This window comes from Rhinatrema bivittatum, unplaced genomic scaffold (genome assembly GCF_901001135.1).
Source record: "Rhinatrema bivittatum unplaced genomic scaffold, aRhiBiv1.1, whole genome shotgun sequence".
Classification (NCBI taxonomy): Eukaryota; Metazoa; Chordata; class Amphibia; order Gymnophiona; family Rhinatrematidae; genus Rhinatrema; species Rhinatrema bivittatum.
Window position 1 is genome coordinate 113600 of NW_021820820.1, and position 18926 is coordinate 132525.

The 18926-nt window shown below is 51.6% G+C and overlaps 1 protein-coding gene and 1 non-coding gene across 2 annotated transcripts in view; both read left to right on the plus strand.

Annotated features, from left to right (window-relative positions):
* Positions 1–18926, plus strand: part of LOC115082167 (E1A-binding protein p400-like) — a gene marked incomplete at its 3' end in the record, with an annotated part of 153268 nt that overhangs the window by 103911 nt on the left and 30431 nt on the right. Inside the window, 8 exon segments of the mRNA XM_029586424.1 lie at positions 2681–2877; positions 3015–3126; positions 4569–4712; positions 5741–5899; positions 6017–6100; positions 6877–7017; positions 7510–7554; positions 7643–7796. Coding sequence (XP_029442284.1) covers positions 2681–2877; positions 3015–3126; positions 4569–4712; positions 5741–5899; positions 6017–6100; positions 6877–7017; positions 7510–7554; positions 7643–7796 — 1036 coding nt within the window.
* Positions 2420–2552, plus strand: LOC115082168. The gene has a single exon (XR_003854092.1). It is a non-coding gene; the product is annotated as a small nucleolar RNA SNORA49 (small nucleolar RNA).

Sequence of the window (18926 nt, forward strand, 5' to 3'; positions counted from 1 at the left end):
TATTTGCAGGTTCTGGGGTCTGTGGCTTCTACGCTGGTTGGTGCCGTGGGCATTCGCTCACATGTGGCCTCTGCAAAAGGTGCTTTTGTCCCATTGGAGTCCACTGTCTGAAAAGTTTTAGCTTCCTTTGCTATTTCAGGGGGGTTTCTAGTCCAGTCTCTCTTGGTGGCTATCTCATTCTAATTTGGAGAGAGGGGTGCAGCTATAAATTCCGGACTAGGTGGTAGTGCCAGGTTGGAGGAGTGGTTTGCCAAGGTGGAATGGCTCAAGGCCGATGATCAGTAAGGGAAGCATCCTGGTCTATCAATCTGTTAGAAGCAAGAGTAGTCCGCAGGGCATTGCTTTTGTTTCTTCCACCGGTATAAGATTGAACATTGAGAATGTTCTCCAACAATGTAACGACGGTGGCATAAATCAACCGTCAGAGCAGGACGAGGAATCCCGGGATGGCTCAAGAGACTCAGGAACTGTTTGTCTGGGCGGGAGCGTACCTGGCGGGGATAGCAACGTCGCATGCGGCCGAAGTAGATAATGTGCAGGCGAATTTTCTCAGCAGGCAGCATTTAGATCCAGGGGAATAGTAGTTGTCCGCAGAGGCCATGGATCTCATTTGGGCCAGGTGGGGTGTGCCCCAGTTGGATCTGACAGCTTCGCGAGTCAATGCCAAGACGAATCAGTTCTTCAGCTGACAGAGAGAGTTCAGTTCTGAAGGGATCGGCGCTTTAGTTTGTCTGTGATCAACAAACATTCTCCTGATTGTGTTTTCTCCATGGCCCCTAGTGGAGCGAGTCTTGAGATGCATATGCATAGAGTGTCATTTGGGAAGGGTAGTATGGCCGTAGCACCTATGGTTCGCCGATCTGGTGCATCTCATGGTGGACGGACCCATCAAACTGGGTCATCTGCAAGGGTTGCTGCGCCAGGGGCCTCTCTACTCATATCAGGCGAATTGCTTCTGTCTCGTGGCTTGGCTTTTGAGAGGCGATGATTGCAGAGGCGGTTATTGCTACGTTTCTGCAGGCCAGGAGGAATGTCTTAATCCTTTGCATGCAGAGGTGTCACAGATCTTATGCTTTTTGCAGGCAGGTTTGTCAAAAGGGCTGGCCCACAGTTCGCTTCGGGTACAAGTAGCAGCTTTGGGTGTCTTTGAGGGAAACTTCAGGGGAGACAGCTCTTGTCGCATCCGGGCCTGATTTGTTTTCTAAAGGGGGCAAAACATTTGCTTTCTTTGGTCCATCGGATGTGTTCGCCTTGGAGCCTTAATTTACTCCTAAGGGTTCTTTGGTCCTTTAAGCCTTTGAGGCATGCCTCTGTGAAGGATCTGACTCTGAAGACAGAGTTCTTGGTGGCGATATGTTTGGCCAGGTGAATCTTGGAACTGCAGGCGCTGTTGCACAGGGATTATTTCCTGCATATTTTAGATGATGGAGTCTTGTTACGTATGGTGCCCTTCTTTTTGCCGAAGATGGTTTCCTCTCTTTGTCTTAACCAGATGGTGGAGCTTCCCATGTTATGTTATTTGGTCCACATGTGAGGGAACTACATTTATTGAATGTTCATTGGACTCTCTTGCGTTTTCTTAGTCACTAACTGGTTTCGGTGATCAGATCATCTTTTTGTCTTGTTTAGCAGGACAAAGAAAGCTTTAAGGTTACTAAGGCTTTGGTGTCGTGATGGCTGTAGGAGGCAATCTCTTTGGTGTGTGTAAGGGGCGCATGGTTCCAGAAAGGTGGTGTGCCCATTCTACTAGGGCACAGACAGCTTTCTGTGGGGGGAGTGTCAGTTGGTATCTCTACAAGAGATCTGTTGGGCAGCAACATGGTCTTCGCCTCACACTTTTACCAAGCATTACCGATTGGATGTGCGAGCCCTGGAGGAGGCTTCCTTTGGGGAAAGTGTGTTGCATGCTGGTCTTTCAAATTTCTGCCCAGTGTAGAGGGGCTTGGGTACATCCCACTTGGCTGGACTGATATGGGGTATGATCAGGAGAGGAAAAATGGATCTTAACCTGCTAATTTTAGTTCCTGGAATACCACAGATCAGTCCAAAGCCCGACCCCATAGTTGCAAAAGACTCTGAGGTGTCTGATTGTAAATAGTGTAGATACGTGGTTCACCTTGTTTGGTTGAAGGTTGTTGGTTCCTTGTTTGGATTTAACAGCTCCAGATCAGGGAGTCCAACCTGGTTCCTGTTTGCCTTCGAAGGGCGAGTTCTTTTAGTGTTGTCAGGTATTCATCTTGTCTTGGGTACAGTTTCAATACTGAGAATTGCAGATGGTACTCTGTTATGTAGCAGTGTCTCAAAGTTTTTTTTTTCTCTGCCTCCATCTGCTGGTAGGGATGCAAAATCCACTTGCCTGGACTGACCTGTGGTATTCCAGGAGCAAAAATTAATAGGTAAGACCCAATTTTCCTTTTCTGTTCCTCAACCTTACTCCAGGTCCCTCTCACCCATAGAGATCCCTGGCATTGACTGAGGATAGATCAGAAAGCCCTTATCCCTCTCTCGAAGGAATCTGCAACCTTTGAGGGCCTACGGTTTGGGCAAACAATTGTTCTGTCTTTCTTGCTTTACTTATGGGTGGGTTTTATCCTCCCCTTTTTACTCTTTTTTTTTTCTTTCTCTTCTCATTTTCTGTGACTCTTCTTAGAATTCTAAGTATTTTATTTGCTTTGCTTAGGAGTTGATGAAGAGTTTCAACCAGGATGGGCGCATCTTCTGTGCCATCCTCTCCACCCACAGCCGTTCCATGGGGGTCGGTCTTGTAGAGGCGGACACGGTGGTTTTCTACGACAATGATATCAATCCGGTCATGGACACCAAGGCTCAAGAGTGGTGCGATCGAATAGGGAGGAGTAAAGACATCCACATATACAGGTAGCCCAGGCCTCTGCTTTTAGTGTGACCAAATAGCAGAAATGAGTGAGTCCAGTGTAATCCCTTTTGATTTCAGAGTCCCCTTTCTTTAATGGGGCATTACCTTATAACACTAATGGACTTTTTCTGCTTTTCAGGCTTGTAAGTGGGAATTCCATTGAGGAGAAGCTGCTTAAGAATGGCACCAAGGACTTAATCAGGGAGGTTGCTGCTCAAGGGAATGATTACTCCATGGCTTTCTTAACTCAGGTACTTGGCCCATGTTTGCTTAAAATGAAAGTTTAGACAGCAAGATTTTTGATTTGAGTTATAGAACTAGAAATAAGGCTTTATTGATTTGTTGTAGAAATTTTGTTTTACTCTGGGATTGGGTAAGGCCTTGTTATACCTCTGCTGTGCTTCGCAGTGGCTTTGCTACGTTTTCCTTGAAGAATTGTCACGTTGAAGTAGATGTTAGTGTTCCCAGTAAGAGTTCAGATTGTTGATAGATGACCATCAATATATTTACATGTGGTCTTCAATGGCAGAATTACCCCCTGGGGCAATACATGTTCTGGGTGGCTAAATTGTTTCATGGTTGATGACATTGCAAATGGTTTCATCCAGTAAAATGAGCAAGGTCTCCTCTGTGTAACAATAGAACAGACTTAGAGGGTACTGTTCAGTAGTGTGCGTAACTCATTACATACACGCATAAGTAGGAGCATCTAAAGTTGCACCTTTTTGATTTTATAAACGGTGTAGTGGAAGCCGCATCATATATATATATAAAAAAAGTGTGTCAACATCTCGAAAGTATGTGTGTATGTTTCAGCCACGTATTTTTTAATGCAGGTATCCGCACAGTTTATATGCTTGCTTTATTAATGTACATGCATATGTTTAATGTTGTTTACATGTTTGTAATGTGCGTGTAATAATCCTCCGTTTATGCACAGAGGCAGGTATTTTATAAAGTTGGCTGATGTATGCAGATATCTTGCTTATGAAAATACTTGTGCATGTACCTCCAAGCACCAGGTTGCCGAAACCTCCACCAGGGGTCCCAGACCTTAACCAGTTCACCCTCAAATCTCCACCAGTTCATCCACACCTTCTACCCTCTTTGTATGTGTATAATTTTCCATACAGCAGTAACAGTTCATGCGTACTCATGCCCTTCTGAAAATTCACGTATCACGCGCAGATGCTAGGTACAAAGACGCAGGGGTTGTGCATGTATAGGCATACATGCCAATTTTACATGCACAACCCCTGCGTCTGAAAATTACCCCCAGAATGAGCATTTTTCCCATAGACAACAACGTAGGAGAAGCCCTCAAAGATGGTGCTTCTCACACCAGTCCTTGGGGCGTGCCTAGCCAGTCAGCAGGTTTTCAGGATATCCCTAACAAATATGCTTGAGTGAGATTTGCATATAATGGAAACAGTGCATGCAAATCTATCTCATACATATTTATTGTGGATAACCCTGAATGATTAGGTGTGCCCTGAGGACTGGCTTGAGAAGCACTGCTCTAAGATATCAGGCTCAGGGTGTTCCTTTTGTTTGGGGGGGGGGTAGGAAGAATAATATTGTGCTTTAGTAGACAGTTTTATTATTTTCAGAATTTAAGATTATACATTCTCCTTTTAAGGTATGCCCTGCTGTAGGACATTGTCTTGATTACTTCAATGCTTTGATCTTTTAGCAAACTATCCAAGAGCTGTTTGAGGTGTCTTCTCCTTTGGACGACTCTGGCTTCAGAGTGAAAGCCGAAGAGTTTGTTGTGCTGTCTCAGGAACCTTCCCCGGCAGATACAATCACTCCCAAGGTTGCAAAACCTTTTATTGAGGTAGGAATACAAGGCCAGAGCAATTGCCTTCCTCGCTGTCTTCCTTATGGTCCTTCTTTATTAGTGTAAAGGGTGCATCATCATAAGACAGGCAAGTGATGCAGAGAAATTAAAATGGAAAAGTCACTTGATATCAATTTGAGTAATTGGGTCCGTGCATTGTATCACGATACAATAAACAGAGGCATTTGGTTTGATGCAATGTGTATTACATAACACACAATTTTTGTAAACATTCAATAAATTAATAACTAAACATGCAACCACTGCAGTGGACAAGAAAGAGTTGGTGTTTGTGCTAGTTTACTGTATCACAGAAAGAGTGGGGAAAGAAAGATTAAGGAAAATGCTGAAAGAGGTTTGATAAAGCGAAGCAAAGGAACTCAGTCACAGACCATGAGTGAGATTTGGAACAAAGAATCTGAGTTTGCAGATTTCAGCTCTTGGATCTCTAAGCTGGAGCATAGGCTGTCTTTCCTATAACATGGCTTGCCATGTTAAGGGAAGAATCTTTGAATAATTTCCAGCACACAGATGAGAGCTTCAGGGTACTGTTTCTTAAAAATAAAATTAAAAAAAAAGTCCAGTGGCTTCACAGACGTTCTGGGTTGGATCCCTGAGCCGATATCTTGCTGTTCAGGCAGGTAGGAGCTGGTGATTCTGCAGAGGAAGTGTTCACAGTCCCTTGGAAGAAAGGGATGTCATCCGTTGTTGAAGAATGACACCTCCTAGCCAGGCTTAGGCTGTTCACATTTCAGGTTCTGAAGGGAATCTGTTGATTCAGCTAAGAATGGTTACCACAGTGACTGGGCTAGATGGGCTTGGGAAAACGTAGAATTTCCAGGCTGCTGCTAATGAAAGCTCATGGTGTCATTACCCCAGTTGTAGCAGGTTCTGACTGAGCTGGAAGCCAAAGTATTCAAGAGCATACTTCTGGGGTTTAAAAAAAAAACCAGCCAGGAGGAACTGAAAAACACCTTATGTTGCAGTAATCGAACTGATCTATTATTTAATGTGGTTTTTCAAAGGCTCTTAAGAGCATTAGCCATGAGGAGGAAGGTGCTAAAGACCGTGCACAAGAGCCAGGAACTGCACTGAACTCCGATGTTCCAGCTGCCGAGATCTCTGATCTGGGAAGTAACGAGGAGCCAACACAGCTTGAGGAGCTAGCAGATCTGATGAATCAGGTATGAAATGCCAGATGTTTTATTTTTACTAATGCTGTACCATTCCTCAGCCCTGTCTGCTGCTGGGGGATCTGAATTACAGTCTGATTTTTTTTTTTTTTTTTTTTCTTAAAACAGCTGACACCAATTGAGAAGTATGCGTTGCATTATTTGGAGTTGTTTCATGTTTCTGGAGATCGAGAAAAGCAGAATTTAATCGAGGTACTGTCTGTATAAGATTGAGCTAGTAAGGCATCCTCTGCATAAGGAATTATAGTGTCATGGAGGCACCAATCATGATTTCCATATGCAAATTAACTTAGTTCATGCCATTATGGGGCTAATTTATAACCACCTGCATACCGATTAAATCGAATAAGCACTTACTTTTCAGAAATTTTTAAGGGGAAAGTTCATGCATATTTTTCCTTTGGAAATTCTCCCATCTAAGTTGCCCACACACAGGTGCATCTGCTAATTTGCGCGCAGGGGATTTTTTTTGGCGGGGAGAATTTTCATGCATACTTCTGAAAATGCAGAAGAATGCGCATAAGGGCAAAGCCCTTCCAGCTCCGGAGAGCACCGCCGCTCATGGTAGGTAAACTTGTGCGCACACGAGCTAACCGCGCACATCGGGTGGGCAATTTTGTAACGGGCTATTTCTGCAGGGAAAGCACTGTTACCACAGAAATGGCTTTGAAAATTGCCCTCCTACTGCAGATCCAGAGTAGGCAGATTCACTTTGGTATGGTAAGCACCTGCTCAGTTTCTGGAACAAACAGACCGAAGTTGATCGGCCCTCAGTTGTTGACTTGGTATTGTTAAGGATGCCAGGCTTATCCCTTTAGTCCTTGTCAAAGGGACTACTCAGCAGAGCATGGGTGAGAATGCAGATGAGATATGGTAGCACATTTTACCAGGTGTTGACGCATGCCTGGAGTTAAAGGGCTAAGATAATAAATGGAGTGAAGTGAAAATGGTGCTGTGCTTCTGTTTAGGAGGATTTGAAGGCTGCAAAGAGAGAGTGGGAAATGAAGCACTTGAAGGAGCTGAAGGAAAGGGAGAAGCAGAGGTTTCTGGAGGAGGAAGAGAGGGCAGAAGAGCTCCTTACGTACACCAGGGAGGATGCGTATAACATGGTAATGCGAGTGTGAACGTGCATGCACGGGATTCTTACAGGAGCTTTCCCTCAGGGCTGCAGAGTCTGCCGTATCCATTCCTGAGAGTCTCAGCTCAAATCAGCAGCCTAAGCTTATGGCCATACCAGTGAGTGGAGAGGGCTTTGTCAGGGCCATGTTTAGGGGGGTCTGAATCGGGGTTATTACCACAAGCCTTGTGTTTTGGAGAGCCCTGTGCCACCTTTGAGACCTCAGGTATTGTGCCAGAAATTTGGCTGCTGACTTTTTTTTTTTTTTGTTTTGTTTTTTTGAAAAGGTCCCTTGATGTTGAAACTTTGCCTATTAAAATATTCATTAGCCTGTTGAAGAAATTTTCTCCAGTGACTCTTGGGGGCACTTATATTACCTCTAGTGTTAAGAATAATGCATCAGTTCTCCTTTATCTATACATAAACATGGATAAAGTCTATACGCTGGTTTTGCTGAAGTCTAACAGGAGACTTTTCTTCATAGGAATATATCTATGAAGATACAGATGGACAGACAGAAATAATGCCGGTGAGTCAAATCAATTCAGTGACACATTTAACGCAGGGATCACATGATGGAAGGGATTGAGTTTGTCATGTTTTCATTCTGTGTACAGCTCTGGACCCCACCCACCCCTCCTCAAGACGACAATGACATCTACATCGATTCTGTCATGTGCCTGATGTATGACACCACCCCAGTCCCTGAGTCTAAACTCCCCCCTGTATATGTCAGAAAGGAACGCAAGCGACACAAGATGGATCCTGCAGGTGGGTGCGCGCTGCAGAAAATCAGAGGGAGGTTTTTATTCAAAAGTGAGGCCTAATGAAAGGGGAAAATGCATGGGGACAGTTATTGGTATATTTATTTGTGGCCCAGAAGCTCTTCTCCTGTTTCTCTGAACTTCAAGCTTAATTAGAGTTTACATCCTATTGGAATATAGAAGGAGCACTGTTAGAAACTAATCTATATATTTATATATAGCAATTCCTCAGATTGGCCACACTCAGCATCTAGTCAATAGATTCAGAAACTGCTTCTCCCTTACAAGACATTATACCCAGAATTGCTACCGGTAAGTACCAGGAAGTATCCAAATAAGCAAATGGATACACTGAAAGCCAGCAAGCGCCCTCTATAGGCAGCACTACTCAAATCAATAGCCCTGGAGCGAAAAAACCCAGTTTCCATTCCTGAACATGGTTTCTCATTGAGGGCCGAGTGAAGAAGTTCCATCCGTTATGCGATACACAGGTTCCCTGTACGTACCTGGATCAGTCCAGACAGTGGGTTATGTCCCCAATCCAGCAGATGGAGTCAGCCCAAAGCTTCGAGGGGGCGTCACCATAAATACTACTACCCCCTCTGCAGGAGTTCAGTATCTTCTGACTCCAGCAGATGCGAGTAGTGGAATCTGGGCTTGCTCCCGTTCCCTATCACCTATTTCTTTTGCGTCCCTTGTTTGGGGCTCTGTTTTCTGTAGGTTTGTTTTAAATTGTTTGGATCAAGTTGTATTTAAAAAAAAAAAAAAAAAAAAAAATTTTGGGTAATTGGAGAGGCGTGGCTTTCTTCCTGCTCTCTGTCTCTCCCTTTCCTCTCTACCGGCGCTAGTCGTTGCTGCTCCGGGGTAAGTGAGAGTTTGTTTTGGGCTGTTTTTCTTTCTTTACAGCTAGGCTTGCACGCGGCTGCCGGTCCCCGGCCTGCTAGCGTCTTCACCCTCTCCCGCGGCCATTTTGCGGCTCCTCGTGGGCTGCAGCGGGGAGAGGGCTGATCTTCACCAGCGGGTTGTGCGGCCAGGAAGGCCCCCCCGCGGCGCCGTTTTTCTCTTCGGCGGGTAGCGCAGGCCACCAGGGCCCCCCCGCAGCGGCGATCCGTCTCGCGGCCCCCCCCCCCCCGGGTTTCCAGGCGTTCTGGGCTGTCGGGGACTGTTTCAAATTTGCTCCGGATGCCGAGGCCAGCACGTTGCTCGGCCTGTGGCGAGCCCGGATCGCGCGTCTCCAGGGAGGGAATTTGCGCGCGGTGCCTCCCCGGAGGGGAAGGCACTTCTCGGTCCCTCACTCTTCGGTCCTCCATGACAGCCTTGCCCGGGCGGCGCGGGCCGGCCCCTCCCCCATTCCTGGCGGGAACGGCGGCCATCTTGCATGCGCTGCGCCCTGAAGGGGCCCAGGCAGCGCGGGGGGACGAGGAAGCTTCGGAGGGTTCTCCCCCGAGGTTAATACCTGCGTCAGACCCGGAGGAAGGCCCGCTGGGGCAGGGTCCCCAGGGGCCCCCACCCGCGGAGGTCCCCCCGACTAGACCGGGATTTTCCCCGGAGTTTATCCGTCTGATGCATACGGCTTACCTGCAGGACCTGGCTGCGCTCTCGGATCCGCCACCACCCAAGCTACCGCGACCTTCGCCCTCCTATCCGGCCCCCCCCCGCTCCGGCGGGCGTGGGGGCCCCACAGCCCCCCAGCCAACCACGGCTTCCGGTGGGCTCGGGGGGCCTTGGGTCGGCACCAGCTTCCCCTGGGTCGGACCCAGCGGCGGCGGGTCAAGGGGACTCCACTTCGGAAGGTGAGGATCCGCGCACGCTACGTCTCTTCCAGCGGGAAGAGCTGGATGACCTGATCCCCCAGATCATTCAGGGATTGGACCTCGATCCCCCGCCGGACCCGCCAGCTCCCGTCGCGCCCGCTGTAGTCACCTCCTCGAAGAAGGGAGACCCGGTGCTGGCAGCCCTTCGCCCGAGGGCTCGGGCTTTTCCCATTCATGAGTCGTTCCTGCAGCTGCTCACCAGGGAATGGGATGCCCCGGAAGCCGCTCTGAAGGGTAGCCGCGCCATGGAACGGCTATATCCGCTGCCGGAAGATTTTCTGGATCTCATCAAGGTACCCAGAGTGGACTCCGCGGTGTCAGCGGTCACGAAGAGGACGACCATTCCGGTGACAGGTGGAGCAGCGTTAAGAGATACGCAGGATCGCAAGTTGGAAGTCTTCCTCAAGCGGGTCTTCGAGGTCTCCGCAGTGGGGCTGCGGGCTGCGATGTGCAGCTCGCTTGCCCAGCGAGCCAGTCTTCTCTGGGTGCAGCTACTGCTCACGTCTCAGGTGTTGCCACCCGAAGAAGCCGCCCAGGCGGATAGACTGGAAGCTGCGGTGGCATACGGGGCAGACGCTTCTTATGATCTGTTTCGGGTCCTTGCCCGCTCCATGGCCTCGGTGGTGGCGGCACGTCGACTGCTATGGCTCCGCAACTGGGCGGCGGACACGTCCTCCAAGTCAAGTCTGGGTTCCCTGCCATTCAGGGGTAAGTTCCTGTTCGGCGAGGATCTGGACCAGATCATCAAGTCTCTGGGGGAAAACGCGGTCCATCGCCTGCCGGAAGACAGATATCGCTCCAGCAGGGCGTTTTCGTCCTCCCGGACCAGAGCCAGAGCGCAAAGGCGCTATAGGAGTTATAGGCCGGCGGCGGCTCGGCCCTCGGCCCCCAGGTCTCAGCCCTGGTCTCGCTCCTTTCGCGGGCGCCGCCCCGCCCGTCCCGCTTCCACGGCGGGACAACCTTCGCCCAAGTCCTCTCAATGATGTTCAGCTCGCCCACTCCGCCGTCCCCAAGATTGGGGGGCGGCTGGCGTTCTTTTACGAGGAGTGGGCACGGATCACCTCGGATCAGTGGGTCTTGGACACCATAGGACGCGGCTACGCTTTGGAACTTGTCCGCGCTCCGAAGGGTCGATTCATCTTCTCGCCCTGCGGCGCGGCCATCAAGCGAGAGGCGGTGCAGGCGACGCTGGACAGACTGTGGGAGATAGGCGCCATTGTGCCCGTACCCTCCGGAGAGGTGGGCTCGGGCCACTATTCCATCTACTTCGTGGTACCAAAGAAAGACGGCTCCTTCCGCCCCATACTGGACTTGAAGGAAGTCAACAAATCCCTCAGAGTGATCCGGTTCCGCATGGAAACGCTGCGTTCGGTGATCGCGGCGGTACACCGAGGGGAGTTTTTGGCCTCCTTGGATCTGACGGAGGCCTACCTTCATATCCCCATTCGCCAAGACCACCATTGCCTTCTCCGGTTCAAGATCCTGGACCAACATTTCCAATTTGTGGCGCTTCCGTTCGGCCTAGCAACGGCCCCACGTACTTTCACCAAGATCATGGTAGTTGTGGCGGCTGCCCTTCGGAAGGAGGGTATTCTAGTTCATCCTTACTTGGACGACTGGCTCATACGGGCGAAGTCCTTCCGGCATGGCCAGGCGGCAGTGGCCAGGGTGATAGAGTTTCTGCAGTCCCTGGGATGGGTGGTGAACTTCTCCAAGAGCTCCCTCGTGCCTTCGCAACGCTTGGATTTCTTGGGGGCGACCTTCGACACCCGCCTGGGGGCGGTTTTTCTGCGGCAGGACAAGGCGCACGCCCTGCGGGAGCACATACAGCGGTTCTCTGCATTACCAGCGCCCACTTCCTGGGACTATCTACAGCTCCTGGGGGTGATGGGTTCCACCATCGACATGGTTCCCTGGGCCTTTGCGCGCCTCCGGCCGCTACAAAGGGCACTCCTATCCCGCTGGAAACCACTTTCGCAGGACTACCAGGTGATACTCCCGCTGCCTCAGGTTGCACGGAGCAGCCTGGACTGGTGGATGGTCCCGGAGAATCTGGCTCGAGGCGTGTCCCTCGATCTACCAAACTGGGTAGTGGTAACCACCGACGCCAGTCTCGTAGGCTGGGGGGCAGTCTGCGACCGCAGCGCCACGCAGGGGACGTGGTCCGCGGAGGAGTCGACGTGGTCCATCAATCGTCTGGAGACCCGAGCGGTCAGGCTGGCTCTTCTTCACTTCCTGCCACTCCTTCGGAATCGGGAAGTCAGAGTCTTGTCGGACAACGCGACCACGGTGGCCTATATCAACCGACAGGGCGGAACCCGCAGTCCGCAGGTCGCGCTCGAGGCAGAGATGTTGATGCAGTGGGCGGAACGGCACCTGGCCCGCCTGGCGGCCTCGCACATAGCGGGAGTGGACAACGTCCAGGCGGATTTCCTCAGTCGCCAGCTCCTGGATCCCGGAGAGTGGGCCCTCTCCGACGAGGCCATGCAGCTGATCGTTCGGCGGTGGGGTCCTCCCCACCTGGATCTGATGGCATCCGCTCAAAACACCAAGGCACCTCGTTTCTTCAGTCGCCGGAGAGAACGGGGGGCGGAGGGCGTCGATGCCCTAGCGCTCCCGTGGCCAGCCGAGCTACTTCTATACGCGTTCCCCCCGTGGCCACTGGTGGGAAGGCTACTACGACGAATAGAGGTTCATCGGGGGACTGTCATCTTCGTCGCGCCAGAGTGGCCGAGACGTCCTTGGTTCGCGGACCTTCTCCACCTAGTAATCGACGGGCCCATACGGTTGGGACATCTTCCTCGCCTCCTCCACCAGGGACCAGTATTTTTCGACCAGGCAGAACTCTTCTGTCTTGCGGCCTGGCTTTTGAGAGGCGTCGCCTCCGACGACGGGGATACCCGGAGGCGGTAGTATCCACGCTGCTGCGGTCTCGGAAGACCTCGACGTCGGTGGCCTATGTGCGGGTCTGGAAGGTGTTCGAGCTGTGGTGCACCGGCCTGAACACAAGACCCTCGGAAGCGTCTGTTCCTCAGATCCTCCAGTTCCTGCAAGCAGGGGTGGACAAGGGGCTCGCCTACAACTCGCTTCGGGTTCAAGTGGCCGCCCTTGGCTCTCTCCTGCGTGACGGAGGATCTCTGTGGCGACATCCGGACATCGCCCGTTTCCTCAAGGGGGTCAAGCATTTGCGGCCTCCACTGCGCGATCCTTGTCCCTCGTGGAGTCTCAATCTGGTACTACGCTCTATGTCAGGACCTCCGTTTGAACCACTGCGGAATGCGACGATCAAGGATCTCACCCTCAAGGCGGTGTTCCTAGTGGCCATCTGCTCCGCTCGGCGTATTTCGGAGTTGCAGGCCCTGTCGTGTAGGGAACCTTATCTCAGGTTCTCCGATTCGGGTGTTTCACTTCGCACTGTCCCCTCCTTCCTTCCGAAGGTGGTGTCTGCGTTCCACGTGAATCAGACGGTGGTACTTCCATCGTTCTCTTCGTCGGAGCCGCGATCTCTTCGTCTCCTTGACGTCAAGCGCACCCTGAGGCTCTACCTGGAGGCTACGAATGATTTCCGGACTTCTGACCATCTCTTCGTCCTTTGGTCCGGTCCCCGCAAGGGATCTCAGGCTTCGAAGACGACCATTGCCAGATGGCTGAAGGCCGGCATTGCCGCCTCCTATATTGGGGTGGGGCGGACTCCCCCACCCGGCATCGTAGCACACTCGACACGCGCTCAGGCGGCCTCCTGGGCAGAGAGCCGCTCGGTGTCTTCGCAAGAAATCTGTAGAGCGGCCACCTGGAAATCGTTGCACACGTTCTCGAGACACTATAGACTACATCTCGCCTCGTCCGTCCAGGGACATTTTGGCGAACAGGTCCTACGAGCAGGTCTCGCAGGATCCCACCCGGGTTAGGGAAGCTTGGGTACATCCCACTGTCTGGACTGATCCAGGTACGTACAGGGAAAAGAAAATTATTACTTACCTGCTAATTTTCGTTCCTGTAGTACCATGGATCAGTCCAGACGCCCACCGCATTTGGGTCCTAGGGCCTACTCCTGCTCGACTGTATGTGGATGCTGAGTCTGTTCAGCTGTGTCTCCTATTTACAGTAGTGCACTTACTGCTGTTGTTTGTTCTTACGTGTTTCCAGTTTTCCCTGTCACTGTTTACTCCCTTGGAGGTTGACACGCTATGTTCGTGTCCGCCCACCCGTTGGTGGGTCGGTTTTTCAGTTTACTCAGTTATCTCTCAGCGGCTTATTGTTGCCGTCCTGTTTTCAACTTGATCCAAGCAGGGGGTTTCGGTTTACTCGGGCTTTGATATACTCGATACTGAACTCCTGCAGAGGGGGTAGTAGTATTTATGGTGACGCCCCCTCGAAGCTTTGGGCTGACTCCATCTGCTGGATTGGGGACATAACCCACTGTCTGGACTGATCCATGGTACTACAGGAACGAAAATTAGCAGGTAAGTAATAATTTTCTTATATAGCACAAAGATGCCTGGGCTCTAAGATCCACAGGAAACTGCATTCCCCATTGTAATGGCTGGACTAGAGAAGAGGGGTTTGAACATGGAGGCTGCAAGGAAGGCTTAAGGTCACTGCAGCCCCAATAAAATGTAAACTCTAAGTTCCCTGTATGTACCCGGATCAGTCCAGACTCCTGGGTTTTGCCCCCCCCCCTCTAGCAGATGGAGACAGAAGTTTACAAACAAAAACTCCGCCTTATCTAGGCTGGTGCCACCTACAGTCTGGCAGTATTCTTCTGTCTCCTAGTAGGTGGAGGGGGTGCAAAACCTAAAGTCTGTGCTGAGGCCTAGTTGATTAGGTGTTAGATAGTGTTTAAAAAAAAAGGATAGGCTATGATAAGGACTGCAGTGGCTTGCTTGCAGGTCTGGTCTCATGCCTCCCAGGGGGTTGCGAGGTCCTGAGGGGACCATCCTCTCTGGTTTCAGAGGCCGCTGAAGTGTGGGGATTACCCATTTGCCGGCATACCTTCTTCACTGGGGGTGACACCGGGGAGCCCGGCTCACTCCCCCAGTTGGCCCAGGACCCGAGGTGATCAGTAGCTATTAAAAACAAACAAAAGAAACGGTTTCTTGCCATATGGGAGGCCTACTTACAGTCACTTCCACAGACGGTGCGTAGTTCGATTATCAACGACTGACTTTCCAGGTCTAATTGGACGGAGTGGAGATGCTTTCTTCTTCATGGACATTTATTCTTCCATGTCGGATGGATGGAACTCAGGACTTGTTACAGTTATAAGACTCCAAGGGGCCATGGGGGGGGGGGGGGGGGGGAAGAGGGGGGAAAAGGGAGGGGGGATGGGGGGGGGCAGCTCGGGGCTTTGGGCCCTGGGAATTTTTCTGAGGGTTTGTATTATTTGATACCTGTTGGGGGGGAGGGATGAAGTGTCACGTCTCTCTCCTGTGTGTGGTATATGGTTATTTGATAAAACAATAAAAACCGTTTCAAATAAAACAAACAAAAAAAAAACAAAACGCGTTTTGAATGGTCGGGTTATAGTTATATTTACTGTGTCCTTTTCTTCTTCCTTCTCGCGGGGGGGCCGAGCGCCAATTTTTGCCGCCGCGGGAGGGTGGTTTTATCTTTGGTTTTCTCTTGTGGTTTTTGCTGTTGCTGGGGAATGCCGTGTCGGGCTGCCTTCCGGGCCTGCGGTGCCACGCAGGCACGGCTATCTCGCGATGGTCTGTGCTTTTCTTGCCTCTCGGGCGGCGAAGGTGCGTCTTCGGCCCCAGACAGGCCTCTGGGCAGGACGCAATCGCGCGCCGGGGCTGCTGGGGGCAAGCCGGCTGCTGGGGATGGCCTGTTCCCGAAGAGCTCGGGAACGGGAGCCATTTTGGACACCACGAGTCAAGTTTCAGCGGGAGCGGCCGCCATTTTGTTTCCTCGGGGGGCCGAGGAGTCTGCCCTGCCGGCGGCTTGGGGGGAGGAAGACCTCTCACCGCGATTATCGCCCCAGCGCAGGGTCCCTGAGGGGGACAGACCTGCTAGGCCATGCTGCCCGGACAATTTGCGGATCCCTGAAGGGGATCTGGAGGATATGTCATCAGATTCTTCATTTGGGTCTGAATTTGTGGTGTTAATGCACAAGGCCCGCAGAATGGCCAGGAAGAGACCTCAGGATTTCCGCGCCCCAGACCCTCTGATAGGGCTTGGGAAGCGATATAAGTCTGCCCAGGCTACAGATATCACGGACAGGTCCCGGCCTATCCGAGCGCGGACCGCCCGGGGGGATCCGGACTCCACCTCGGATACCGATGAGCCGGAGGAGCACCAGGGGGACCAGGACCTACCATCCCAACCACCGAGGGGGGTTGATGGGGACTGAGATCAGTTGTCCACTAGTCCTAGGGATACCCATGGGACAGATGGGGATGACCCGAAAGTGGTTCGTCTATTTCGAAGGGACAAGCTGGGACCCCTTATCTCGGAAATTCTGGGTGAATTAGGGATTCAGGTGCCACAGAAAGAGACCAGGCTTGGAGCGACGGACCTGGTAGTATTGGGCCTTCGGGGCCTCCTTCTGCTTTCCCATTGCATTTTTCCGCTTCGGATTTACTTTTTAAGGAATGGGATACTCCTGATTTGGGGCTCAAGGTGGCTAAAGCAATAGATAAGCTCTACCCCCTGCCTGAGGAGGCATTGGAGCTGTTGAGGGTTCCTAAGATAGATTTGGCGGTGGCGGCGGTCACAAAGAAGACCACCATCCCGGTGACTGGGGGTACAGCGCTTAAGGATTTGCAGGACCGTAAGCTGGAGATACAACTCAAAAGGATCTTCGAGGTTTCGGCTCTAGAGATTCGTGCAGCTATTTGCAGTAATTTCTCCTTGCGCGCAGGTCTTCGTTGGGCGCAACAGTTACTAGCCAACGAATCACTTTCCCCCGAGGAGGCGCGTCAGGCGGGGCGCTTAGAAGCGGTGATTGCCTATAGTGCGGATGCCTTTTATGATCTGCTTCGCACCTCGGCCAGATCTGTGGTTTCTACGGTTTCGGCGTGACGCTTGTTGAGGCTCCGCCATTGGTCTGCGGGCGTGTCGTCTAAAGCCCAGTTGGGTTCGTTGCCATTTAATGGCAAGCTGTTGTTTGGCAAGGAATTGGAGGATCTGATTGAGTCCATGGGTGAGAACAAGGTGCATCGGCTGCCAGAGGACAGACCAAGATCAAGGGGGTCTCCGACTTCCCGCTCTCGATTTCGGGGAGGTTGGCGGCCTCGGACCTCCCGGGGATCGGTTTCCTCATTTCGACACAGTGCCAGCAGACAGCAGACGTACTCTCAATCCTTTTGCGGGTGCTGTTTCGGTCGGCGCGATTGTCCCAGTTCCACCCCACGAACTCTGCAGGGGCCGTTATTCCATTTACTTCGTGGTACCAAAAAAAGAAGGAACCTTTCGACCTGAAGAGGGTCAACAGATGTCTGCGGATATCTTGTTTTCGTATGGAGACCTTGCGATCCGTGATTGCTTCGGTAAGACAAGGGGAATTTCTAGCCTCCCTGGATCTTACGGAAGCGTATCTCCACATAGGAATATGGGCAGATGACCAGCAATTTCTAAGGTTTGCCGTGATGGGTCAGCATTACCAGTTTCAGGCGCTCCTGTTCGGCCTTGCAAACGCGCCTCGAACTTTCACCAAAATTATGGTAGTGGTAGCAGCGCAGCTTCGAAGGGAAGGTTTCCTGGTACACCCATATCTGGACAATTGGCTGATTCGCGCCAAGTCGGAATCACTCTGTCAAGCAGCAGTTCAGCGGGTGCTCCAATTGTTGCACACACTCGGTTGGATAGTCAATGCTTCCAAGAGTCGGCTGGTACCTTCACAATCTCTGGAGTTTTTGGGAGTCTTGTTCGAAACTCGGGGAATGATGTCACTCACACGGGAACGAATGTTCAAGTTACAGGGTCAAGTTTTACAATTGTTATCCAAACTGGTCCCGATAGTCTGGGACTATCTACAGGTGTTGGGGGTCAATGACTTCAACATTGGAATTGGTTCCCTGGGCCTTCGCTCATATGCGACCGTTGCAGTCAGCGGTGCTCTACCGATGGAACCCGGTGTCAGAAGAATTTCATCTGCCATTGCCTCTGACACAGTCAGCTCGGGACAGCATGGATTGGTGGTTGTGTCCGAGCAACTTAAGCCGCAGAGTGCTGTTGGTGGTTCGGTCCTGGACAGTGGTCACCACGGATGCCAGCTTGTCCAGTTGGGGAGCGGTTTGTCTGCGAAAGTCAATACAGGGACAATGGTCCCCGCAGGAGGCTTCTTGGTCCATCGGTCGTCTGGAGACCAGAGCGATTCGCCTGGCTCTACAGGCCTTTCTTCTGCTAGTCTGCGGCAAGTCAGTCAGAGTTCTCTCAGACAATGTGACCACAGTGGCTTACATCAATCGACAGGGGGGAACCAAGAGTCAACCAGTGGCGTCCAAAGCCCATCAATTGATAGCGTGGGCGGAGAAGCATTTGTGCAGCATAGCGGCCTCCCACATTGCCGGGGTAGAGAATATTCATCAGATTTTCTCAGTCGCAATCGTCTCGACCCCGGGGAGTGGGAAGTCGCAGAGGATGCGTTTCGACTCATTTGTACACAGTAGGGGATCCCCGTCCTGGACTTGATGGCGACATTCAAGAATGTCCTCCTTGTTTCTTCGCTCGTCGCAGGGAGACAGGAGCGGAGGATGTGGACGCCCTAGTACTGCCTTGGCCGATGGATGTCCTACTGTATGAGTTCCCTCCGTGGCCCCTCATCAGCAGGGTCCTACGTCGAATAGAGTTACACCCAACAGAAGTGGTGCTCGTCGCTCCCGAATGGCCACGTCGTCCGTGATTTGCGGATCTGATAAATCTGGCAGTGGAGGAACCCATTCGATTTCAGTATGTGCCGGATCTTCTACATCAGGGTTCAGTTTGTTTCGACCAGGTCGCTCGATTTTGTCTAGCGGCATGGCTTTTGAGAGGCAAAGGCTGAAGTCCAAAGGATATTCGGATGCGGTAGTAACCACTCTACTACGGACCCGCAAAGCGTCTACGTCGTTATCTTATGTACGGGTCTGGAAGGTATTTGAGTCATGGTGCCTTGATCGGGAGGTGGTTCTTACTCGGGCGTCCATTTCGGATATCTTGCATTTTCTTCAGGACGGTTTGGCAAGGTCCTCTCGTGTAGTTCCTTACGAGTCCAAGAAGTGGCACTGGGTTCCTAGCGCGGTCGGATTCATGGTGCACCTTTGGCGGCTCACCCAGACGTGGTGCGGTTCCTTAGAGGGGAAAAGCATTTACGCTCGCCATTTCAGCAGCCTTGCCCCTCC